The 19,744-nt window shown below is 48.0% G+C and overlaps 1 protein-coding gene across 2 annotated transcripts in view; it reads right to left on the bottom strand.

The window, feature by feature from the left end:
- mettl24 (methyltransferase like 24) overlaps nt 1-19,744 on the bottom strand; it is a 150,291-nt gene that overhangs the window by 64,831 nt on the left and 65,716 nt on the right. For both annotated transcript variants that reach the window (XM_085997805.1, XM_085997804.1), the window contains one exon: nt 17,918-18,057. In XM_085997805.1, coding sequence (XP_085853931.1) covers nt 17,918-18,057 — 140 coding nt within the window. The remainder of the gene's footprint in view (nt 1-17,917; nt 18,058-19,744) is intronic.

Below are 19,744 nucleotides of genomic sequence, written 5' to 3' on the forward strand. Positions count from 1 at the left end.
AATACTCAAGGTGTGGTCTCACCAAGGCCCTGTACAACTGCAGCAAGACATCCTTGCTCCTGTACTTGAGAAAGTAATTCATTAGCTATGAAGCACTTTGGGACGTCCTGAAGATGTGAAGAACGCTAAATAAATGCAACTTCTTTCTTTACCCAAGAACTGTTTCAATTGCCAGGACCCGATATCCCCAACATTGACGATGCCGAAATGTTTAGAAAAGTAACCAAGATCCAATTAAACAAACACTTCGGGGAATATTTATGAGTTTCTACAAACATTGATCCGGAAGAGGTTAGGATTTTTCACAGGCTGCACTGTGAAATGACGGGGCTGCTGAAATGAAAAATAAAGCGGATTTAGAAGGATTATGTCTGAAGTGGATTAGGAGGACCTCAGCTTGACTTCCCAGAGCATCTCCCGCTCACTTCATTAACCCAGCTCAGCCTCCAACAGCTCTATAATTTGTTCTAATGGTATTAGGATTGACAACTGTTGCGACAGAGCACGCCAACAATGTGCTTCAACAAGCAAAGAAACAATCACCCAGCATCCTAACCATGACCAACAATTTGCCAGAGACAAGCCGAGAAATTCTGTGGGAGGAGGGGGGAGGGGTCAGCTGTGCTTGCACAGTATGGTGGGGTAGGACTTCCGGCCGCCATTTTACAGTGGCGCACATCTTATTGGAAATCACGGGGATTGCTCATTTTAATATGCGGTGGTGCGTATGCAAGCTGAATAGCTTCAGCTTCGTGGACTGGCAAGAACATAAGAAATAGGAACAGGAGTTCTACCTCAACTCCACTTTCTCACCCGATTCCCATAGCCCTAGAATCCATTAGAGTCCAAAAATCTGTCTATCTCAGCCTTGAATATACTCAACGACTGGGGCAGAGAATTCCAAAGATTCACCACCCTCCGAGTGAAGAAATTTCTCCTCATATCTTCGTAAATGCCATCACTACTGTCAAACAGACAACTACTAATCTGCTTCACTGATCCTCCACCACAGGGGGAAGTTCGGCCACAGTAAGACCGGCCACAGGCCACAGGCGTGGAACCACCCAACATTCCACCCGTGGAGGGACGGGAGGAAGATCCGTCGCAGATCCTGGGGAGGCAGGTGGCCGATGTTGTAAGAGATGGGGAGGTGGGAGGTGCCTGTGGCACGCGGTAGGTTTGTCAGACCCATCAGGGTCTGGCCATGATAAAGGCTTGTGTACCATGCGCCCATGCAAGACCCCTGGCTGGCATTGTGCAAATGCAGCTGAGCAGACTTGCAGTAATTCAGCCTGCACGTCTAGCATATTTTCCTTCATTTCTCCCTCTTGGATAAGCCAGAGCGAGCTGCTGTGGGGAGGGAGTAAATACATCACGCATTTTTTGAGAGTGGGCAAGCAGCACATCTCTGGGCCTCTGACAGCGCTCTGCCACCGTGCCAATGGCAATTCCTTTGTCACCCATGCTGACAATTCACCCCTTACTCCCTCTCTCGTTCACCAACCCAGAGAGATTCATCTGTGGGGGGGGGGGGAAGTGATCTAGATAAATCTGATGAGAGTTTGTAACTGGATGAGCCACAGAACGTGAGGGTGCCAGGGAGGGGGAGGGGGTGCATGGGGTGGGGCCGGGTGGTGTCACAGGTGACAGCAAGCAGAAGAGGTGCTGCAGAAGTCAGCCCCTTGGCCCCGGAGCATCAGGAATGTGATCTCAGGGATCCATGTTACAGCAACAGAGATGCTGAGTGAGCATCGCATTTACACAAAGGCGCGGAGAATGACTGCCGAGGATCGGAGACATGTGGCGGGGGGAGCGCGGTGAAGACCGCTCTGCCAATGTCCGAGATGGATTCAAAATGATGTGGCGCCAACTGGAGCGAACGGCAGTCGCAAGAACCTCTGCATCGGTCGTCCCCACCCCCTCCACCCCACTCCTAACCCAGCTGCCTCGAGATAGTGCCGATGCGGGTCTGTCACTGGGTGATGCACAGAGCACAAGGGTGCAGGGAGGAGCCACAGGTGCCACTGGAGTCTGACAGGAGTCAGAGCTCCAGGACTCAAAACCTCAGCGGCCCTGCCTCAGCAAGAAGGATGCTAGATGTCAGGAAGCACTTCTTCACACAAAGGGTCGTGGTAATGTGGAACGCTCTCCCTCAAAAAGCTGTTGAGGCTGGGGTGTCAACCAAAAATTTAAAAACTGAGATTGATAGAATTTTTAAGGCAAGGGTGTTAAGGGTTACGGAACCAAAGCGGATGAATGGAGACGAGATACAGATCAGCCATGATCTAATTGAAAGGCGGAACAGGCTCAAGGGGCCTCCTCCTGTTCCTATGAGCATCACACTTACTTAGCAAATGTGATGATTATTTTGAAGGATCCTGTTCCACCTCCAACAGAAAGACTTGTGTGGGAATGGCCATAGGGAACCTCAAGGAAGAGGCTCAATGAAAGAAGTAAAACCATCCCCGGCCTGACGCTGCTGAAGGGCAGCTGGTAAAATCCTTTCTTTAGCAGCACAGCAAAAAAAAAAAATTCAGGTTGCTCCAATCTGAGATATCAGATATAGTTTGTGGATAGTCCGCGCTCGAGAAATCAACCACTCCCTGGCATGGGCAGGTGATGCAGGCAACTCACGCCTGCTTTGTGCATGTTTGGGTCAGGTGCAATATTGGCTTAAATAACAGACTTTATGATGGATCAGGAGCTGCCCTCATTATCCAAACATCTGCCACTTTTGAGGCAGACACACCTTCCACTCGGCCCCACCTCTGCCGGAATTCAGGCTGTATTTTAGAAATGGTGGAACTCTGCTTATATGCGAGTCCTGCCCCAAATCCTGATCCCCTCTGCTGGAAATCTACCATTTTCTCTCCCCACCCCCCGCCACACCCGCCCCAAAAGGATCACAGAATTTCCAGATTCAAAGTAAGTCAACGTCTATGATGACAGACACTAATGGTTGGTGGACACTGTGTCACGCCAAAGAATACAAGGGTGTGAGACCATTATTGCAAGATAATCAACAGTCAACGTAGGGGTAAATTTACAAGCCCCCTACTCCCGGCTGGGAGCCATGCCTGCTGGGAGCACCTATCGAAAATTTGGGTGTGCACGCCCCACAATTTCCTGGCCAGTCATGAAAGTGAAGGTTTGGAGGTATCACCACACTGGCTCGGCTAAGTGGTAGCATTCTCGCCTCTTGATTCAGAAGATGCAGGGTTCAAACCCCGCCCCAGACAGTCCCAGCGAGTGGAAACCGCAGCTGCAGCCCGAATTCTGGCTTGACATCTGAATGGGATACTTGAGCCCAGTGGGTAAAAACGGCCTCCTTTTCTCATATAGATTGTGGGAGCCCATAAAACCCTCCCACTGTATGGGACTAACCCGGTCGGCTGGTGATAAAGATGGTTACGGCCATGGCCTGGTTGATCAGCCTGTGGAATCCTTTCACTGCATCACACTATTCTCCAGGGGAAGGGTGTGAATTTTCCAAAACAACAACCAGAGCTGTGAAACAAAAGTAAGAAACTTCTTTACCCAGAGAGTGGTGAGAACGTGGAACTCGCTACCACAGGGAGTGGTTGAAGCGAAAAGTATAGATGCATTTAAGAGGAAGCTAGTTAAGGGAAAGCTAGATAAGCATATGAGGGAGAAGGGAATAGAGGGTTATGCTGATAGACTTAGATGAGGAAGGATGGGAGGAGGCTCGAGTGGAGCATAAACGCCGGCATGGACGGGTTGGGCCGAATGGCCTGTTTCTGTGCTGTAAATCCTATGTAATTCTATGTATAGCGAAGCTATCACCCTGACATAGGACACAAGTACTTCTCTCATGTTTAGCCTCTGATATCTCTCCATTACAACTTCCTTGTTTTTCGATCTCTACTTTATCTACTGTGGCCTGTGGTCATTGCTCCTCTGAACTTCGGTCTCATGTTCCTGTGACACTCCAAATACACAGTCCGACATCTGCTTTCTCCTCCCTGCATCCTCACTTTGTTGAAACCAAGATTCCTTACCTCCCTCAGTCGTCCTCCTACAATACATAGGGGGAGAAATTCGGTGGAGCCACAAACGGGGCGGCAAGCTCGCCTGGGCGCCGGAATTAGCGCAGCGATCAGAGCAGTTGCGGCCGCCGGAAATTCAGCTTGAACGCCCCAAGAGGGACACGGGGCGAGGCTCGAGGCGTTCCGCGTCCCTCTTAGGGCGCTGAAACTGAATATCGCAGCGCAACGTGCCGCAGCGCCACACGCTGCGGCACGGCGCATTGTGGTACTGCAGGCCTTCCTCCCATTCTTAAGGGGGAGGGACCTGCACCAGCGCGATCAGAGATCGTGAGTGCCGGCAAAAGAGCCCGGCACCGAGGGGAAGTGCCGGGCTCTCGGAAAACAGCCGGCAATGCTGCGGGGGGAGATCAGGAGGCCGGGGACGTTAGTGCTGGCAGGCGGCCGCCGAAAAAAACGGCCGCCCCGCACCTCCACCTTAATTTGCGCCACTGCCGCCACAGGTAGGCCCCGTAAACCGGGCGCGAGTTGCGAACGGCGCTACAGAGGCGGGTGCCACCGAATATCGAGATCAGGGCGGTAGCGGGGTGCTGCGCACACCGATGACGTCATCGGTGGCGGCACAGCGCAACAGGCTAACGTCGCCATTAGCGCCCCAGCTAAATATCATGGGAGGCGCGGCCAGTGGTGCTACAGCCACTGAGTGCCCTCTTTATGCGCTAACTGGTGGCGCAGCCCACCGAATTTCTAGGCCATAGACTTTTAACAACAACAACTTGCATTTATATTGCGCCTTTAATGTAGTAAAACGTCCCAAGGCACTTCTTCTTCTTCTTCTTCTTCTTCTTAGGCAGTCCCCTGGAGTCAAGGATGACTTGCTTCCTCTCCAATATTGTGAGTTCTAAGGTGACTAATGAGCCCTTTGTGGGATCTACAGACGCTGCCACAGGTGGGGCAGGTAGTGGTTGAAGGGACGAGTGGGTGGAGTGCTTGGTTTGTCATACGTTCCTTCCGCTGTTTGTACTTGGCCTCCGCGTGCTCCCGACAAAGATACTCAAAGGGCTGGATTTTCTCAGCCCGGAGGAGGCGGGTATGGAGGCGAGACTGCCGGTAAAGTTGCAGGATTTGGGGGTGGCTGGCAAACCCGCCCCCAACCCGCCTCCGTGCCCTCTTGCCAGGAGGCGGGAAGCTGTCCTGCCCCGGGTTCCGTCTCCTCGAGGCGGGAAAGGGATTAAAGCTTATTAACTGCCTGTTAACAGGTAGTTAACAGGCAGAAAATAGGATTATCCCTATTTTTAGCTCCGAAGTGCAGGCTTCCCGACCTCAGAGAACCCCGCCAGGGTGTAGGAGACGAGAAGGAGGTCTGCGGGGGTCGGAGGGGTCTGAAACTGAGATGTAGAGGCGAGTGATGGGTGCAAGTGTGGGGTGGTAAGTATGTAAGGTGAATGTAAAGTGTTATAAAATGTTCACTTACCTTTGTTTCTGCCTACAGCCTTCAGCCGCTGTGGATCCGGAGTTCTAACATCTTCATTGTAGATTTCACAGACTGGCTGTTGGATCCTCCGAACCAACAGCCAGGTGATTTCTGCAAAGTTGAAAGTTGAACACAAGTTGAACATCAAACTACACAGAATGTCAGTGTTTGACAACTTCACAGAGCTGTCACAAGAAATCTTGACAGGTGGCACGTCAGACGTTGATGTGCTCTGTCAGTGACTTCCCCCTAATTGGCCTGCTGAGCCCGCTGGGCGAGCTTAATAAGGTCAATCAGGGGAAAATTCTGCTGGTTGGCCAGAGGCTGATGGAGGCGGGATTGAAAGCCGGCAAGCAGCAGTCCCGCCTCCAAAAGCTTCCCATTGAGAAAATCCAGCCCAAAGTGTTTGGCACCTTCTCGAATGCTTCTCCTCCAATTTGTGCGGTCTTGGGCCAGGGATTCCCAAGAGTTGATGAGGATGTTACATTTTTTCAAGGAGGCTTTGAGGACGTTCTTGAAGTGTTTCCGCTGCCCTCCTGGAAATCGCTTGCCGCGACGGAGCTCGAAGTAGAGGGCTTGTTTCGGGAGTCTTGTATCAGGTATGCGGACAATGTGACCCATCCATCAGCGCTGGTTGAGCGTGATCAATGCCTCAATGCTGGGGATGTTGGCCTGAGAGAGAACACTGACATTGGTATGCCTATCCTGCCAATGGTTTTGCAAGATTTTGCGGAGGCAGCGTTGGTGATACGCAGGAAGGATGTTCCCGATGGCGGGGGAGTCCAGAACCAGGGGTCACAGTCTAAGGATAAGGGGTAAGCCATTTAGGACTGAGATGAGGAGGAATTTCTTCACCCAGAGAGTGGTGAACCTTTGGAATTCTCTACCACAGAAGACAGTTGAGGCCAATTCATTAAATATATTCAAGAAGGAGTTAGATATATTTCTTAAGGCTAAAGGGATCAAGGGATATGGGGAGAAAGCAGGGACAGGGTACTGAATTTGGATGATCAGCCATGATCTCATTAAATGGCAGAACAGGCTCGAGGGGCCGAATGGCCTACTTCTGCTCCTATCTTCTATGTTTCTCCAGGGCTGTGTGATGCCTACTGTACGTTGTCCATGTCTCTGAAGGTTACAGGAGGGCGGGTATCACTGCTGCTCTGTAGACCATGAGCTTGGTGCCGGATTTGAGGTCTTGGTCTTCAAACACTCTTTTCTGCAGGCGGCCAAAGGCTGCACTGGCACACTGAAGGCGGTGTTGGATTTCATCATCGAAGTCCACCCTCACTGACAGAAGGCTCCCACGGTATGGAAAATGGTCCACACTGTCCAAAGTTTCGTCATGGATTTTGATAGTCGGGGGGCAGTGTTGCGCGGCGGTGGGAAGGTTGGTAAAGAACCTTTGTCTTTCAAATGTTTAATGTAAGGTCCACTCTCTCGTACACTTCAGTGAAGGAGTCAACGATGGTTTGGAGTTTGGCCTCCGAGTGTACACAAACACAAGCGTCGTCTGCATACTGTAATTCAATAAGAGGTTGGGACAATCTTGGTTCTGGACTGAAGGCGACGGAGATTGAACAATTTCCCAATTCGTCCTGTAGATTAGCTTCACTCCGGCGGGAAGCTTGTTAGAGGTGAGATGAAGTATTGCAGCGAGAAAAATTGAGAAGAGCGTTGGCGCAATGACACAGACTTGCTTGACCCCGGTCTTCACAAAAGCATTAGCAGACAAAATTTGATACCGAGCCAAAGAAGGAGACATTGGGACAGATGACCAAAAGTTTGGTCAAAGAGGTAGGTTTTAAGGAGCGTCTTAAAGGAAGAGAGAGAGTGGGAGAGGCGGAGAGGTTAAGAAGGCAAATGGTATGTTGGCCTTCGTAGCAAGAGGGTTCGAGTACAGGAACAAGGATATCTTGCTACAATTGTACAGGGCCTTGGTGAGGCCGCACCTTGAGTATTGTGTGCAGTTTTGGTCGCCTTACCTGAGGAAGGACGTTCTTGCCATGGAGGGAGTGCAGCGAAGATTCACCAGGCTGATACCTGGGATGGTAGGAATGACGTATGAGGAGAGATTGTGTCGATTGGGCTTATACTCACTGGAGTTTAGAAGATTGAGAGGGGACCTCATCGAAACCTATAAAATTCTGTCAGGCCTGGACAGACTAGATGCAGGAAGGATGTTTCTGATGGCCGGGGAGTCCAGAACCAGGGGTCATAGTCTAAGGATAAGGGGTAAGCCATTTAGGACTGAAATGAGGAGGAATTTCTTCACCCAGAGAGTGGTGAACCTGTGGAATTCTCTACCACAGAGGGCAGTGGAGGCCAGTTCATTAAATATATTCAAGAAAGAGTTGGATATATTTCTTGAGGCTAAAGGGATCAAGGGATATGGGGAGAAGGCAGGGACAGGGTACTGAATTTGGATGATCAGCCATGATCTCATTGAATGGCGGAGCAGGCTTGAAGGGCCGAATGGCCTCCTCCTGCTCCTATCTTCTACGTTTCTATGTTTCCAGAGCTTGGGGCCTAGATGGCTGAAACCCAAGCTTGGCACCACTGTGTCCACTACTTCCTGATCTCGCTCATCTGCTCGCCTATTCTGTTCAACCTTGGTGGTGTCCTGCATTATTGGCCCTTGGCCTCCTGCAACTAAAATTTTTCTGGATCTGGAAGCTCGGTAATTTGTTATTTTTGGACCTCAGCCCCACTCTACTTAAACTTTTCAGGATCTGAAAGGTCATTATAATGGGAGTGCTCCCCCCTGCATTAGAATCTCAGACAGGATCAAAAACTCTTTCTGAATGTTTGTGGTGCTTTTGTTTACCATTACCTCCTGTCCTTTGGAACACCAAGTACACAACTTCAGCCAAGTTACTTTATCTCGAATCTCAGGAAATAGCTCGACATATCACATGAACCTCGCTCTGTACAGTAGGTCAAACTTTTTCCGTAGCAAACACAAACAGCAGGATGCTATTTTCTCCACGAAAAGCAGTCTCTAGTTATTCTTCTGAGGCAGGGATGGGGGTAAGTGGAGGGGCGGGCGGGCGGGCGGGGGAGGGGGGAGGTCAGGTAAAAAACTTTTGATTCCAGCAGTAATTTCCTGGAAAACTAAAAGCAAAAACAAAAAAACAACGCAGTTGCTGGAAATGTGAAACAGAAACAGGAAATGCTGGAAACACTCTGCAGGTCAGGAAGCATCTGTGGAGAGAGCAGGCAGGTTAGCATTTCAGGTGTAACCCTCTGTCAGAACTTCGAATGTACAGAGCAAGGTTGATGAGATATTTTGAGCTATTTCCTGAGATTTCACATTGAGCAGCTTGGCTGAAGTTTACGCTAGGCTCTGATGAGTGCGTCCAGCATTGACAGCTTTTACAGAATCATAGATTGCTGCAGCACAGAAGGAGGCCATTCGGCCCATCGTGCCTGTGCCGGCTCTTTGAAAGAGCTACCCAATTAGTCCCACTCCCCTGCTCTGTCCCCATAGCCCTGCAAATAGTATCATAGTATGACACGGCACAGAAGGAGGCCATTTGACCCATCGTGCTTGTGCTGGCTCTTTGGTACAGCTATCCAATTAGTTTCACTCCCCTGCTCTTTCCCCGTGGCCCTGTAAATTTTATCCCCTTCAGGTGTTTATCCAATTCTCTTTTGAAAGTGAATCTGCTTCCACTGACCCTTCTGCCACTGGAAACGGTTTATCCTTATTTACTCTATCAAAACCGTTCAGGATTTTAAACACCTCTATTAATCTCCCCTTAACCTTCTCTGCTGTAAGGAGACCAACCCCAGCTTCTCCAGTCTCTCCATGTAACAGAAGTCCTGCATCCCTGGTACCATTCTAGTAAATCTCGTCTGCACCTTCTCAAAGGGCTTGACATCCTTCCTAAAGGGTGGTGCGCAGAACTGAACACAACACTCCAGCTGAGGCCTAACCAGTGTTGTATGACTATGTTTTAGTAATTTCCTGGACCCTGTCACGCACCATTGATCTGTTTCGTTGTAAACACTCTTAAGCTGGCAAAGTCCAAAGTTTACATTATACGTTGTTGAAATTCAGTGCAACAGCTGAGGCTACCAATATAAACAGGGCCTGGCGCTGACAAACTGAAAAAGGATTGGAAAAATACTAAGGACGTACTTCTGGCGAACAGCCTAAAGGCCTCTCTTTAACCTGTGAGTCAATTCCAAAAATGAAATCAGTTGTAGGAGTACCGACTGAAGCATAATGCGTATAATCACACTGCACTGTTAACTCAGCTGCCACAGTACCAAGCTAATAACAGGCGGCAAATTCACCACTGGTCCATTTTTCAATAATCTCCCACTGGTTGCTTTTGTGGACAGCAAATGTAAATAAATAACTCCACATCCAGCGGTACTCACAGCTTGATTTTGGCCCTAGTTAGTGGCTGCCGTGGCATGTGGTGGCTCTTTTGTTAAACCTCCGAAAGGAACAGCTGGAGTGCCGGCAACGCAAAAATGCACCGGGCAATAAAAGTGCACCGGCACTCCTGAAGCACCAGGAGCAGAAGTGCAGCCCCAACTTTCTCAATACCCCCAACAATGGCTCCAAGCTGAGTTTTCACCACAGGGGGTTCTTTTACAGCCTGGACCAAAAACGCCACGAAAGGACCTCACTGCTCTTAACATGGGGAACCCGTTTCCCTTGTATAAAAACCGAAAATGCTGGAAATACTCAGCAGGTCAGGCAGCATCTGTGGAGAGAGAAACAGAGTTAACGTCTCAGGTCGATGACCCTTCGTCAGAACTCTTTATGCACTGATGTAGCGCCTTTCATGACTGCAGGTCATCCCACAACGCTTCACAGCCAGTAAAGTACTTTTTGAAGTGTAATGTGGGAAACGTGGCAGCCAATATGCGCACAGCAAGATCCCACAAACAGCAATGAGTTAATGAACAGAAAAGTGATGTCGGCTGAGGGATAAATATTAGGCGGGACACCGAGGAGAACTCCACGGCTCTTCTTCGAAATAGTACCATAGGATCTTTGACATCCACCCTGAGGGGGCAGACTGAGGGGCCTTGGTTTAATGTCTGATCCAAAAGATGGCACCTCCAACAGTGCAGCACTCCCTCAGTAGTGCACTGGAGTGAGAGCCTGGATTATGTGACCGAGCCTCTGGAGTGGGACTTGCAAGGCCTTCTGACTCAGGGGACGAGAGTGCTCCCACAGAAAGTTGAACACTTTAACAATCTTGTGTGGTGCCGAAGGACTGGAGGACTGCTAATGCGGTACCCTTGTTTAAAAAGGGAGAAAAGGATAGACCGAGTAATTACAGGCCAGTCAGCCTAACCTCGGTGGTGGGAAAATTATTGGAAAGAATTCTGAAGGGCAGGATAAATCTTCATTTAGAAAGACACGGATTAATCAAGGGTAGTCAGCACGGATTTGTTAAGGGAAGGTCGTGTCTGACAAACTTGACTGAATTTTTTGAGGAGGTAACAAGGAGGGTAGATGAGGGTAGTGCGTTTGATGTAGTGTATATGGACTTTAGCAAGGCTTTTGATAAGGTTCCACTGACACCTGGGATGGCAGGAATGACGTATGAGGAGAGATTGGGTCGATTAGGCTTATATTCGCTAGAGTTTAGAAGAATGAGAGGGGATCTCATTGAAACTTATAAAATTCTAACAGGACTAGACAGACTAGATGCAGGAAGGATGTTCCCGATGGCGGGGGAGTCCAGAACCAGGGGTCACAGTCTAAGGATAAGGGGTAAGCCATTTAGGACTGAGATGAGGAGGAATTTCTTCACCCAGGAAGCGGTGAACCTGTGGAATTCTCTGCCACACAGGGCAGTTGAGGGCAATTCATTAAATATATTCAAGAAGGAGTTGGATATACTTCTTGAGGCTAAAGGGATCAAGGGATATGGGGAGAAAGCAGGGACAGGGTACTGAATTTGGATGATCAGCCATGATCTCATTAAATGGCGGAGCGGGCTCGACGGGCCGAATGGCCTACTCCTGCTCCTATCTTCTATGTTTCTATGTTTCTACATGGCAGACTGGTCACGAAGTTAAAAGCCCATGGGATCCAGGGTAAAGCGTCAAGTTGGATTCAAAACTGGTTCGGAGACAGGAAGCAGAGGGTAATGGTTGATGGGTGTTTTTGTGACTGGAAGGCTGTTTCCAGTGGGGTTCCACAGGGCTCAGTACAGGGTCCTTTGTTTTTTGTGGTATACATCAATGATTTGGACTTGAATATAGGGGGTATGATTAAAAAGTTTGCAGATGATGTGGTGTATGTAACCTGTTCCACCTTAAGAGAACTTAAGCCTGTTCCACCTTAAGAGATGTACTACTTTCTCTGGCTGCTGTATACGTAATACCGGTGGTGACCACACTGTGTAGTAATATTGTATTCAGTATAGTCCCGACCTCCAACCAGTAAAGACCTGTTGAATTTACTCTTGTAGTCTGTGTAGTAATTATCACTATAACACACAGACTTAACAGTGGCGACGAGTCCGATTCTTACCCTGCGGCAGTTATTTCCACGGCGGCTTTGTCCACAGACAGGACGTCGAAGAGAGGTTTCCACCCTCATCACCCTACTGGAAGACACGTCGAGCGGCAGGCATCGAGAAACCGGAGTGCAGAAGACATCCTGACTTCGAAGCCTCCATCAACGACTGTCAGCTTTCTTCTTTCTACCTCGGTGGTGGGTAAGCCGGGCAGCGACGCGACAGAAAGTCAACCGCGTTGGCTGTACAGACGGGGCTGGGAAGACGGAGGAATAAGGGCGGTGAGATCGATCGCGACCGGAGATAAGGGCCGGGCCGCTTTTGAGCGAGAGGCGCAGCGCGGGGACATCGATCGCGACCGGAGATAAGGGCCGCATTCGGGCTAAAAGGCGCAACGTCTGGGGAAACTGAAGGCGCGAGAGCCGCGGTGAAGCGGAGACAGCGTCGGGGGACGGTTGAAGACCGCCAAGCGCGGGAAAACCGCCATTTTGTGGGCGGAGGACGACGACAAGAGCGGGAAGCCGCCATCTTGGATAACATAAAAATACAATAAATTGCAACGATGCCTAAACATGGGAACATTAATACCTTTGATAGTGACATCGAAGATTGGGCCATGTATGTAGAATGCATACAAAATTATTGTAAGGCAAATAAAATTCCTGATGCAGATAAAGCACTAACATTATTAAATTTAATGGGTGCGAAGACATACGGGCAATTGAAACACCTGTTATCACCAGATGAACCGGCGGATAAGACGTTCGATGAGATTGTTACTGTCCTGAAAAATCATCTAAACCCCACGCCGCTGATGCTAGCGGAACGATTTAAATTTTATGACAGAAGGCAGCTGCAGAATGAAAGCAATGCTGAATATTTGATGGAATTACGTAAGCTAGCAAAATATTGTCAGTTTGGAATGGGACTGAAAGAGGCACTACGAGATAAATTTGTGTGTGGTTTATTTAAACAGGATACACAAAAGCGACTGCTCGAGGAGAATGAGCTGACGCTTGAGAAGGCGGTCACTATGGCAGCAGCACACGAAGCCGCAGCGAGAGGCACGGCAGTAATGCAGCTACGGTCACCGGAACTCGGTACAAACAAATTGGGTTTGAGTTCTGTCAAATGTTATCGTTGTGGAAAGACAACGCACGATCAGAACCAGTGTTGGTTTAAAAACCAAGAATGCAGAACGTGTGGCAGGCTTGGCCACATAGCTAAAGTATGCCGGTCAGGAAAGAAGACCAGCAACAAAAAGTCACCGCAAGGAAAATACGCAAAGGTACACAAGGTGACAAAGAACAGTTTGACCGAACAGAAGTCAGATTCAGACGCTAGCAGTAATGAACTGGATAGCTTAAGAGTACACAACGTTGGTAAGGATGCAGATCTCCAGACAATTTGGGTCACTCTTCAGATAGCAGAAGTCCAAGTAAAAATGGAATTGGACACTGGATCGGCATTGACGGTCATGAATAAGAAAGATTACAGAAGGTTATTCCAACATATTCCCCTACAGGATACGGAGATTATATTGAAAACATACACGGGGCAAAGAGTGTACCCCATCGGAAAAATAGAGGTAGAAGTGGTCCACAAGGGCGAAGAAAGCCAAGTAATGGACTTATATGTGCTACCTGAAGGAGGTCCACCACTACTAGGACGGGAGTGGATTAGGAAAATGAATATGGACTGGCACTCCTTGAAGGCACTAACGGTAGATTCCGGGGAAACAGATGTCAAACCTAAACGATTGTCCAGAATATTGGATGATGCTAAAGAGGTGTTCCAGCAGGGACTGGGAACACTGAGAGGAATTACGGCAAACATCAAGATTGATGAACATGCACAACCAAAATTTTTTAAAGCCAGACCGGTACCCTGTGCAATACGACCTACTGTTGAAGCGGAACTGGAAGCACTAGAACGTTCAGGTGTACTGTCTAAGGTAGATTGGAGTGAGTGGGCTACGCCCATTGTTCCCGTTATGAAACGTCCTGCGAGCAACAAGCCAGGAGATCCAGGGAAGGTTCGCATCTGTGGAGATTTCAAAATCACCGTTAATCCGGTGCTTCACACGGTGCAGTATCCGCTTCCACGGATTGAGGATATTTTCGCTTCATTGTCTGGCGGGAAACACTTCACCAAGATAGACCTGGCGCAGGCATACTTGCAGATGGAGGTTGAGGAAGAGTCACGCCAATACCTCACGATCAACACTCATCGAGGGTTGTACCGGTACAATAGGCTGGTTTTTGGAGTGGCATCGGCTCCAGCAATTTGGCAGAGGGCCATGGAGCAGGTATTACAGGGAATTCCAGGCACACAATGTTACCTGGACGATATTCTGATCACAGGTGATGGTGATGAACAACATCTCGCAAACTTGGAACTGGTGCTCAACAGACTGAAAGAGTATGGACTTAGAGTAAATCGGCAGAAATGTGAGTTCTTCCAGAAGCGGATCTCGTACTGTGGCCATGTCATTGACCGGGAGGGGCTTCATAAGTCTCCTGACAAGATTGAGGCAGTTGTAAAGGCTCCCGCTCCGGAGAATGTCTCTCAGTTGAGGTCGTTTCTAGGATTAATTAACTATTACCATAAATTTCTGCCAAATCTATCCACGGTACTGCACCCGTTAAACGCTCTTTTACAGAAAGGGGTACCATGGGAATGGGGCGAAAACTGTAAGAAGGCATTTCGCAAAAGCAAAGAATTGATCACCTCAGAGGAAGTGTTGGCTCACTTCAACCCGACACTGCCTATTCGGTTGGCTTGTGATGCTTCTCCATATGGTATTGGGGCAGTACTCTCACACAAGTTGCCAAACGGCACGGAAAGGCCAGTCGCGTTTGCATCCAGATCATTGACCTCCGCTGAGCGCAACTATGCGCAGATCGATAGGGAGGCTCTTAGCCTTGTATGGGGAGTGAAGAAGTTTAATCATTACCTGCAGGGCCAAAAATTCACACTTCTGACAGACCATCAACCGTTGGTATCCATTTTTAACCCTAAGAAGGGTGTTTCGGCGCAGCGCAGCGTCTCCAGAGATGGTCTCTTTTCCTAGGGGCACATCAATATCAAATAGAATTCAAAGGTACGAAACAGCATGGCAATGCTGATGGGCTGTCGCGCCTGCCACTACCTGAAGAAGAAGACACGACGAAAGTTGACCCTGTTGAGTTATTTCATTCGACCATCATCGAGTGTTTACCAGTCACCAATGCAAGTATTGAAAGAGAAACCAGGAACGACCCGACACTGTCCAGAGTCTACGAGGTGACAGTGAAAGGATGGCCAACACGGGGTGATCCTCTGTTACCGGCATTTTCGGCAAGACGAGACCAGCTGTCCGTCTGCCATGGTACCTTGATGTACGGGACAAGAGTGATTATTCCTCCCAAGTTAAGGGAAAGAGTTTTAAACGAACTGCATGAAGGTCATCTGGGGGGAGTTAAAATGAAAAGTCTTGCTAGGGCTTATGTATGGTGGCCGGGTATTGACCAACAGATTGAGGAGTTAACGAAAAGCCAAAAAGTGCAAAATGCACCTCCGATAGCACCGCTAAACCCATGGGAATGGCCTTCAGCCCCATGGCAACGCGTACACATTGACTTTGCTGGTCCATTCATGGACTCCATGTTCCTAATCGCGGTGGACGCACATTCCAAATGGCCAGAAGTCATCAAGATGAATACCACTACTTCAGAAAAGACAATTGCGGTGTTAAGAACAATATTCGCAAGGAACGGATTGCCAGAACAGATCTGTTCGGACAGCGGACCACAGTTTGTATCGGAAGAATTCCGACAATTCTTAAAGAAGAATGGAGTAAAACATTATACCTCTGCCCCATATCATCCGGCGACAAACGGGTTGGCTGAAAGATTTGTCCAGACATTCAAAAAGGCAATTAAGGCCATGAACGATGATCAGATTCCGCTGCAACACAAGGTCGACAAGTTCCTGATGTCATATCGAAACGCCGATCATGCAGTGACTAACCAAAGTCCTGCCATGATGTTTTATAACAGGAGGTTGCGGTCCAAGTTGGACTTGTTAAAACCAAATGTGCGGAGGGAAGTGGAAAACAAACAGTTTCGGCATATTAACAACAAGACCACTCGAACTTTCGACGTAGGACAACCAGTGTTGGCAAGGGGCTATGGAAACGAAAAATGGCAGGCCAGAACAATTCGGGCCAGACAAGGACCTCTGATGTACACAGTAGATATTGGTCATAATGTGATAAGGCATCATGCGGATCAACTGGTAGAGTCGAGAGCAAGGGTCGAACCCATGGTTGTGACAGAGACAACTGTGGAAGACGTTAATGAACCTGAAGCATCTACCTCGGCAGGGAATGTACTTGATGATGATGACACCCAATACATTGGAAACCAAATAGAGGAGGCACCTCAACAACAAGAATCAGAGACTACTGAGAGGCGTTATCCAAGCCGCATCAGAAAGCCTCCTGAGAGACTGAACCTTTGAACTGTTATACCTGAAGTTATATATGTATATATGTTATTATGTTATGTTAAATGGGGATATGACTGTTAAGCTAAAAAGGGAGGATTGTGGTGTATGTAACCTGTTCCACCTTAAGAGAACTTAAGCCTGTTCCACCTTAAGAGATGTACTACTTTCTCTGGCTGCTGTATACGTAATACCGGTGGTGACCACACCGGTATATAAGCACCGTGTAGTAATATTGTATTCAGTATAGTCCCGACCTCCAACCAGTAAAGACCTGTTGAATTTACTCTTGTAGTCTGTGTAGTAATTATCACTATAACACACAGACTTAACAGATGATACTAAAATCGGCTGATTGATTGATACTAAAGAAGGAAGCTGTAGACTGCAGGAAGATATCAGTAAATTAGTCAGAACAGTAGCAAATGGAATTCAATCCGGAGAAGTGTTAGGTAATGCATTTGTGGAGGGCTAACAAGGAAAGGGAATACACATTAAATGGTAGGACACTGAGTAGTGTAGAGGAACAAAGGGACCTTGGAGTGCATGTCCACAGATCCCTGAAGGTAGCAGGCCAAGTAGATAAGGTGGTTAAGAAGGCATACGGAATGCTTGCCTTTATTAGCCATGGCATAAAATAAAAGAGCAGGGGGTTATGCTTCAACTGTATAAAACACTAGTTAGGCCTCAGCTAGAGTACTGCGTGCAGTTCTGGTCACCACATTACAGGAAAGATGTGATTGCACTAGAGAGGGTACAGAGGAGATTTACAAGGATGTTGCCGGGAGTAGAGAATCTTAGCGATGAGGAAAGACTGGATAGGCTGGGTCTGTTTTCCTTGGAACAGAGGAGGCTGAGGGGAGACCTTATTGAGGTGTATAAAATTATGAGGGGCCTAGATAAAGTGGATAGTAAGGACCTATTTCCCTTAGCAGAGGAGTCAAAAACCAGGGGGCACAGATTTAAAGTAATTGGTGGAAGGTTTAGAGGGGATTTGAGGGGAAATTTCTTCACCCAGAGGGTTGTGGGGATCTGGAACTCACGGCCTGAAAGGGTGGTAGAGGCAGGAACCCTAACCACATTTAAAAAAGTACTTGGATGTGCACTTGGGATGCTGTAACCTGCAGGGCTACGGACCAAGAGCTGGGAAGTGGGATTAGGCTGGATAGCTCTTTGTTGGCCGGCACAGACACGATGGGCCAAAATGGCCTCCTTCCATGCTGTAACTTTCTATGATTCTCTATGATTCTATGAATCTTCTTCAGTTACAGTTCTCTGTCCCTTTCTCACTGAGGCCTAATCCTTTGAGTGTGTCAATTCCAAATCAACGTAGACGAGAAAGTGATCCTTAGGGTCTAACGTGAACGTCACCTGGACTGTTACTTATTAAATAAGAGCTTGCAATTCTTATCGTTGACTTGAAATCGGAATTCTGAACCTTTCAAAATCACACTTACCCCACTGAGTAAATCCGGCACTGTCTCCTGTGGATCTGCTGAGCAAGGTGAAAAGTATTGTCCAGGCAGACAGGCCATGGTTCCTGAGTGAGCTCCAGGCTGTCAATCAAACCCTTTTCTTCCACATTGGTACAGGAAATCTGTTCAATGACAAAAGCCAATTGTTGCTTGTATCTGTCAAATATGGACATTTGAGAAAACTGTTGCAATGTCTGGAGCTTGAACTAATTGAAGACACGTTGTGGCCTGCAGAGGGGTGACACTACTATCTATCTGATGCGAGGCTGGCCAGACAACTCAGACAGGGTGAAGTTACAAGTAGGTTATCACCTGCTTCGGAAATTAAGTTATTTACCACAGCGCAGTGGTTATGTTACTGGACCAGTAACCCAGAGGCCTGGACTAATAATCCAGAGAGTTCAGAACCCATCAGTGCCATTAAAATCCAACTGATTCGCTACTGTCCTTCCAGGAAGGAAACCTGCTGTCTGGACCTGGTCTGGCCTATATGTGACTCCAATCTCACAGCAACGTGGTTGACTCTGAACTGACCTCTGAAGTGGCCTAGCAAGCCACTCTGATGTGTCAAACTACGACAAAGCATCACCGCCTTCTCAAGGGCAACTAGGGATAGGCAATAAATGCCAGCCTTGCCAGTGATGCCCACATCCTGAGAATTCATGAGAAGAATTAATCACAGAACATATCCTTAATTTATTATCTTATACTATTTATTACATAAAGCATATATGAGATAAACTGGCCTGGAGTTTCTGCTCGGTCGCGCTGATTGTTTTGGCATAATTCGGCCAAAATCAACGTAACCCGCACAAAGAATGACGGAATTTTAAGCACAAATTACATTCAGCGCAACTCGAGTTTCCGCCATCTTTGCGCTAGTTTTAAAAACATCGCGCTAGAAGCAGGCCCTGCCCACGAAACCGACCACGCCCCCGGATCGAATTAATCACCATGGCGAGTTTCTGCTAATTGCGCTCGTCAGCGGCCCTTCGAGGAGGCTCTACAAAAATTAAGCTGATTCTTTTGGGTGTAAGGACACTAATAGGAACGTTTTAAAAGCTTTTGAACATAATTTTTATTGCTTAAAAAAAACTGACTACTGTACCCCAATATAACTGATAAATGGTTCTGTAAAATAATTTAAAGTCACTTTTAGTCATTTAAAATCATGTTACTCACAGGTGGTGGATTGACACTGATTGAAAAAGCTTATTTTTTATGATAAACCCATTTTCAGCTGTATTAATCAGCCTGCACCAAGTTACCACTCTTAAATATATCAAGGAATAATTTTTAAAGCGAGCTGTTTTTTAAAAAATAAAAAGACATTTTAAAACGCTGCCCGATTGCGCTGGTTCATGGCAGATTGTGTGTTCGCCGATATGCAAATGATTTGAGCGGAAACTCGAGAAAAAAAACACTTTTCAAAACTGGTGCAATTCTGGGTGCAATTTGTGCCCATTTCGTCGAATGCGCCCAAAGTGGAAACTCTACCCCACCATATATATTACTCCCCAGATGAAGAGGCTAGTAGGGTCAAATTTAATCTGCTTTGTATCCGGGGAACTCTTAGTTGCCCTGGGATATCCAGGGTTTCCTGGGTGATGGTGGGGGGAAGGGACGGGGTGGGGGGAGGGAAGGGATGGGGTGCACGCTCCTGTAGCAGGTGCAAGCGTTCAAATCCCATGCAAAATGAGGCAAAAGTGATGAAACTGCAACACCTGCCTCATTTTTCAACCCCAATGATGGCCAGGCGACGATGAGGAAGGACACTGAGAGGAACTAGGTCCTGCACCCAGCCCTGGT

This window comes from Somniosus microcephalus, chromosome 9 (genome assembly GCF_052327205.1).
Source record: "Somniosus microcephalus isolate GS21.2 chromosome 9, FLI_Smic_1.0, whole genome shotgun sequence".
Classification (NCBI taxonomy): Eukaryota; Metazoa; Chordata; class Chondrichthyes; order Squaliformes; family Somniosidae; genus Somniosus; species Somniosus microcephalus.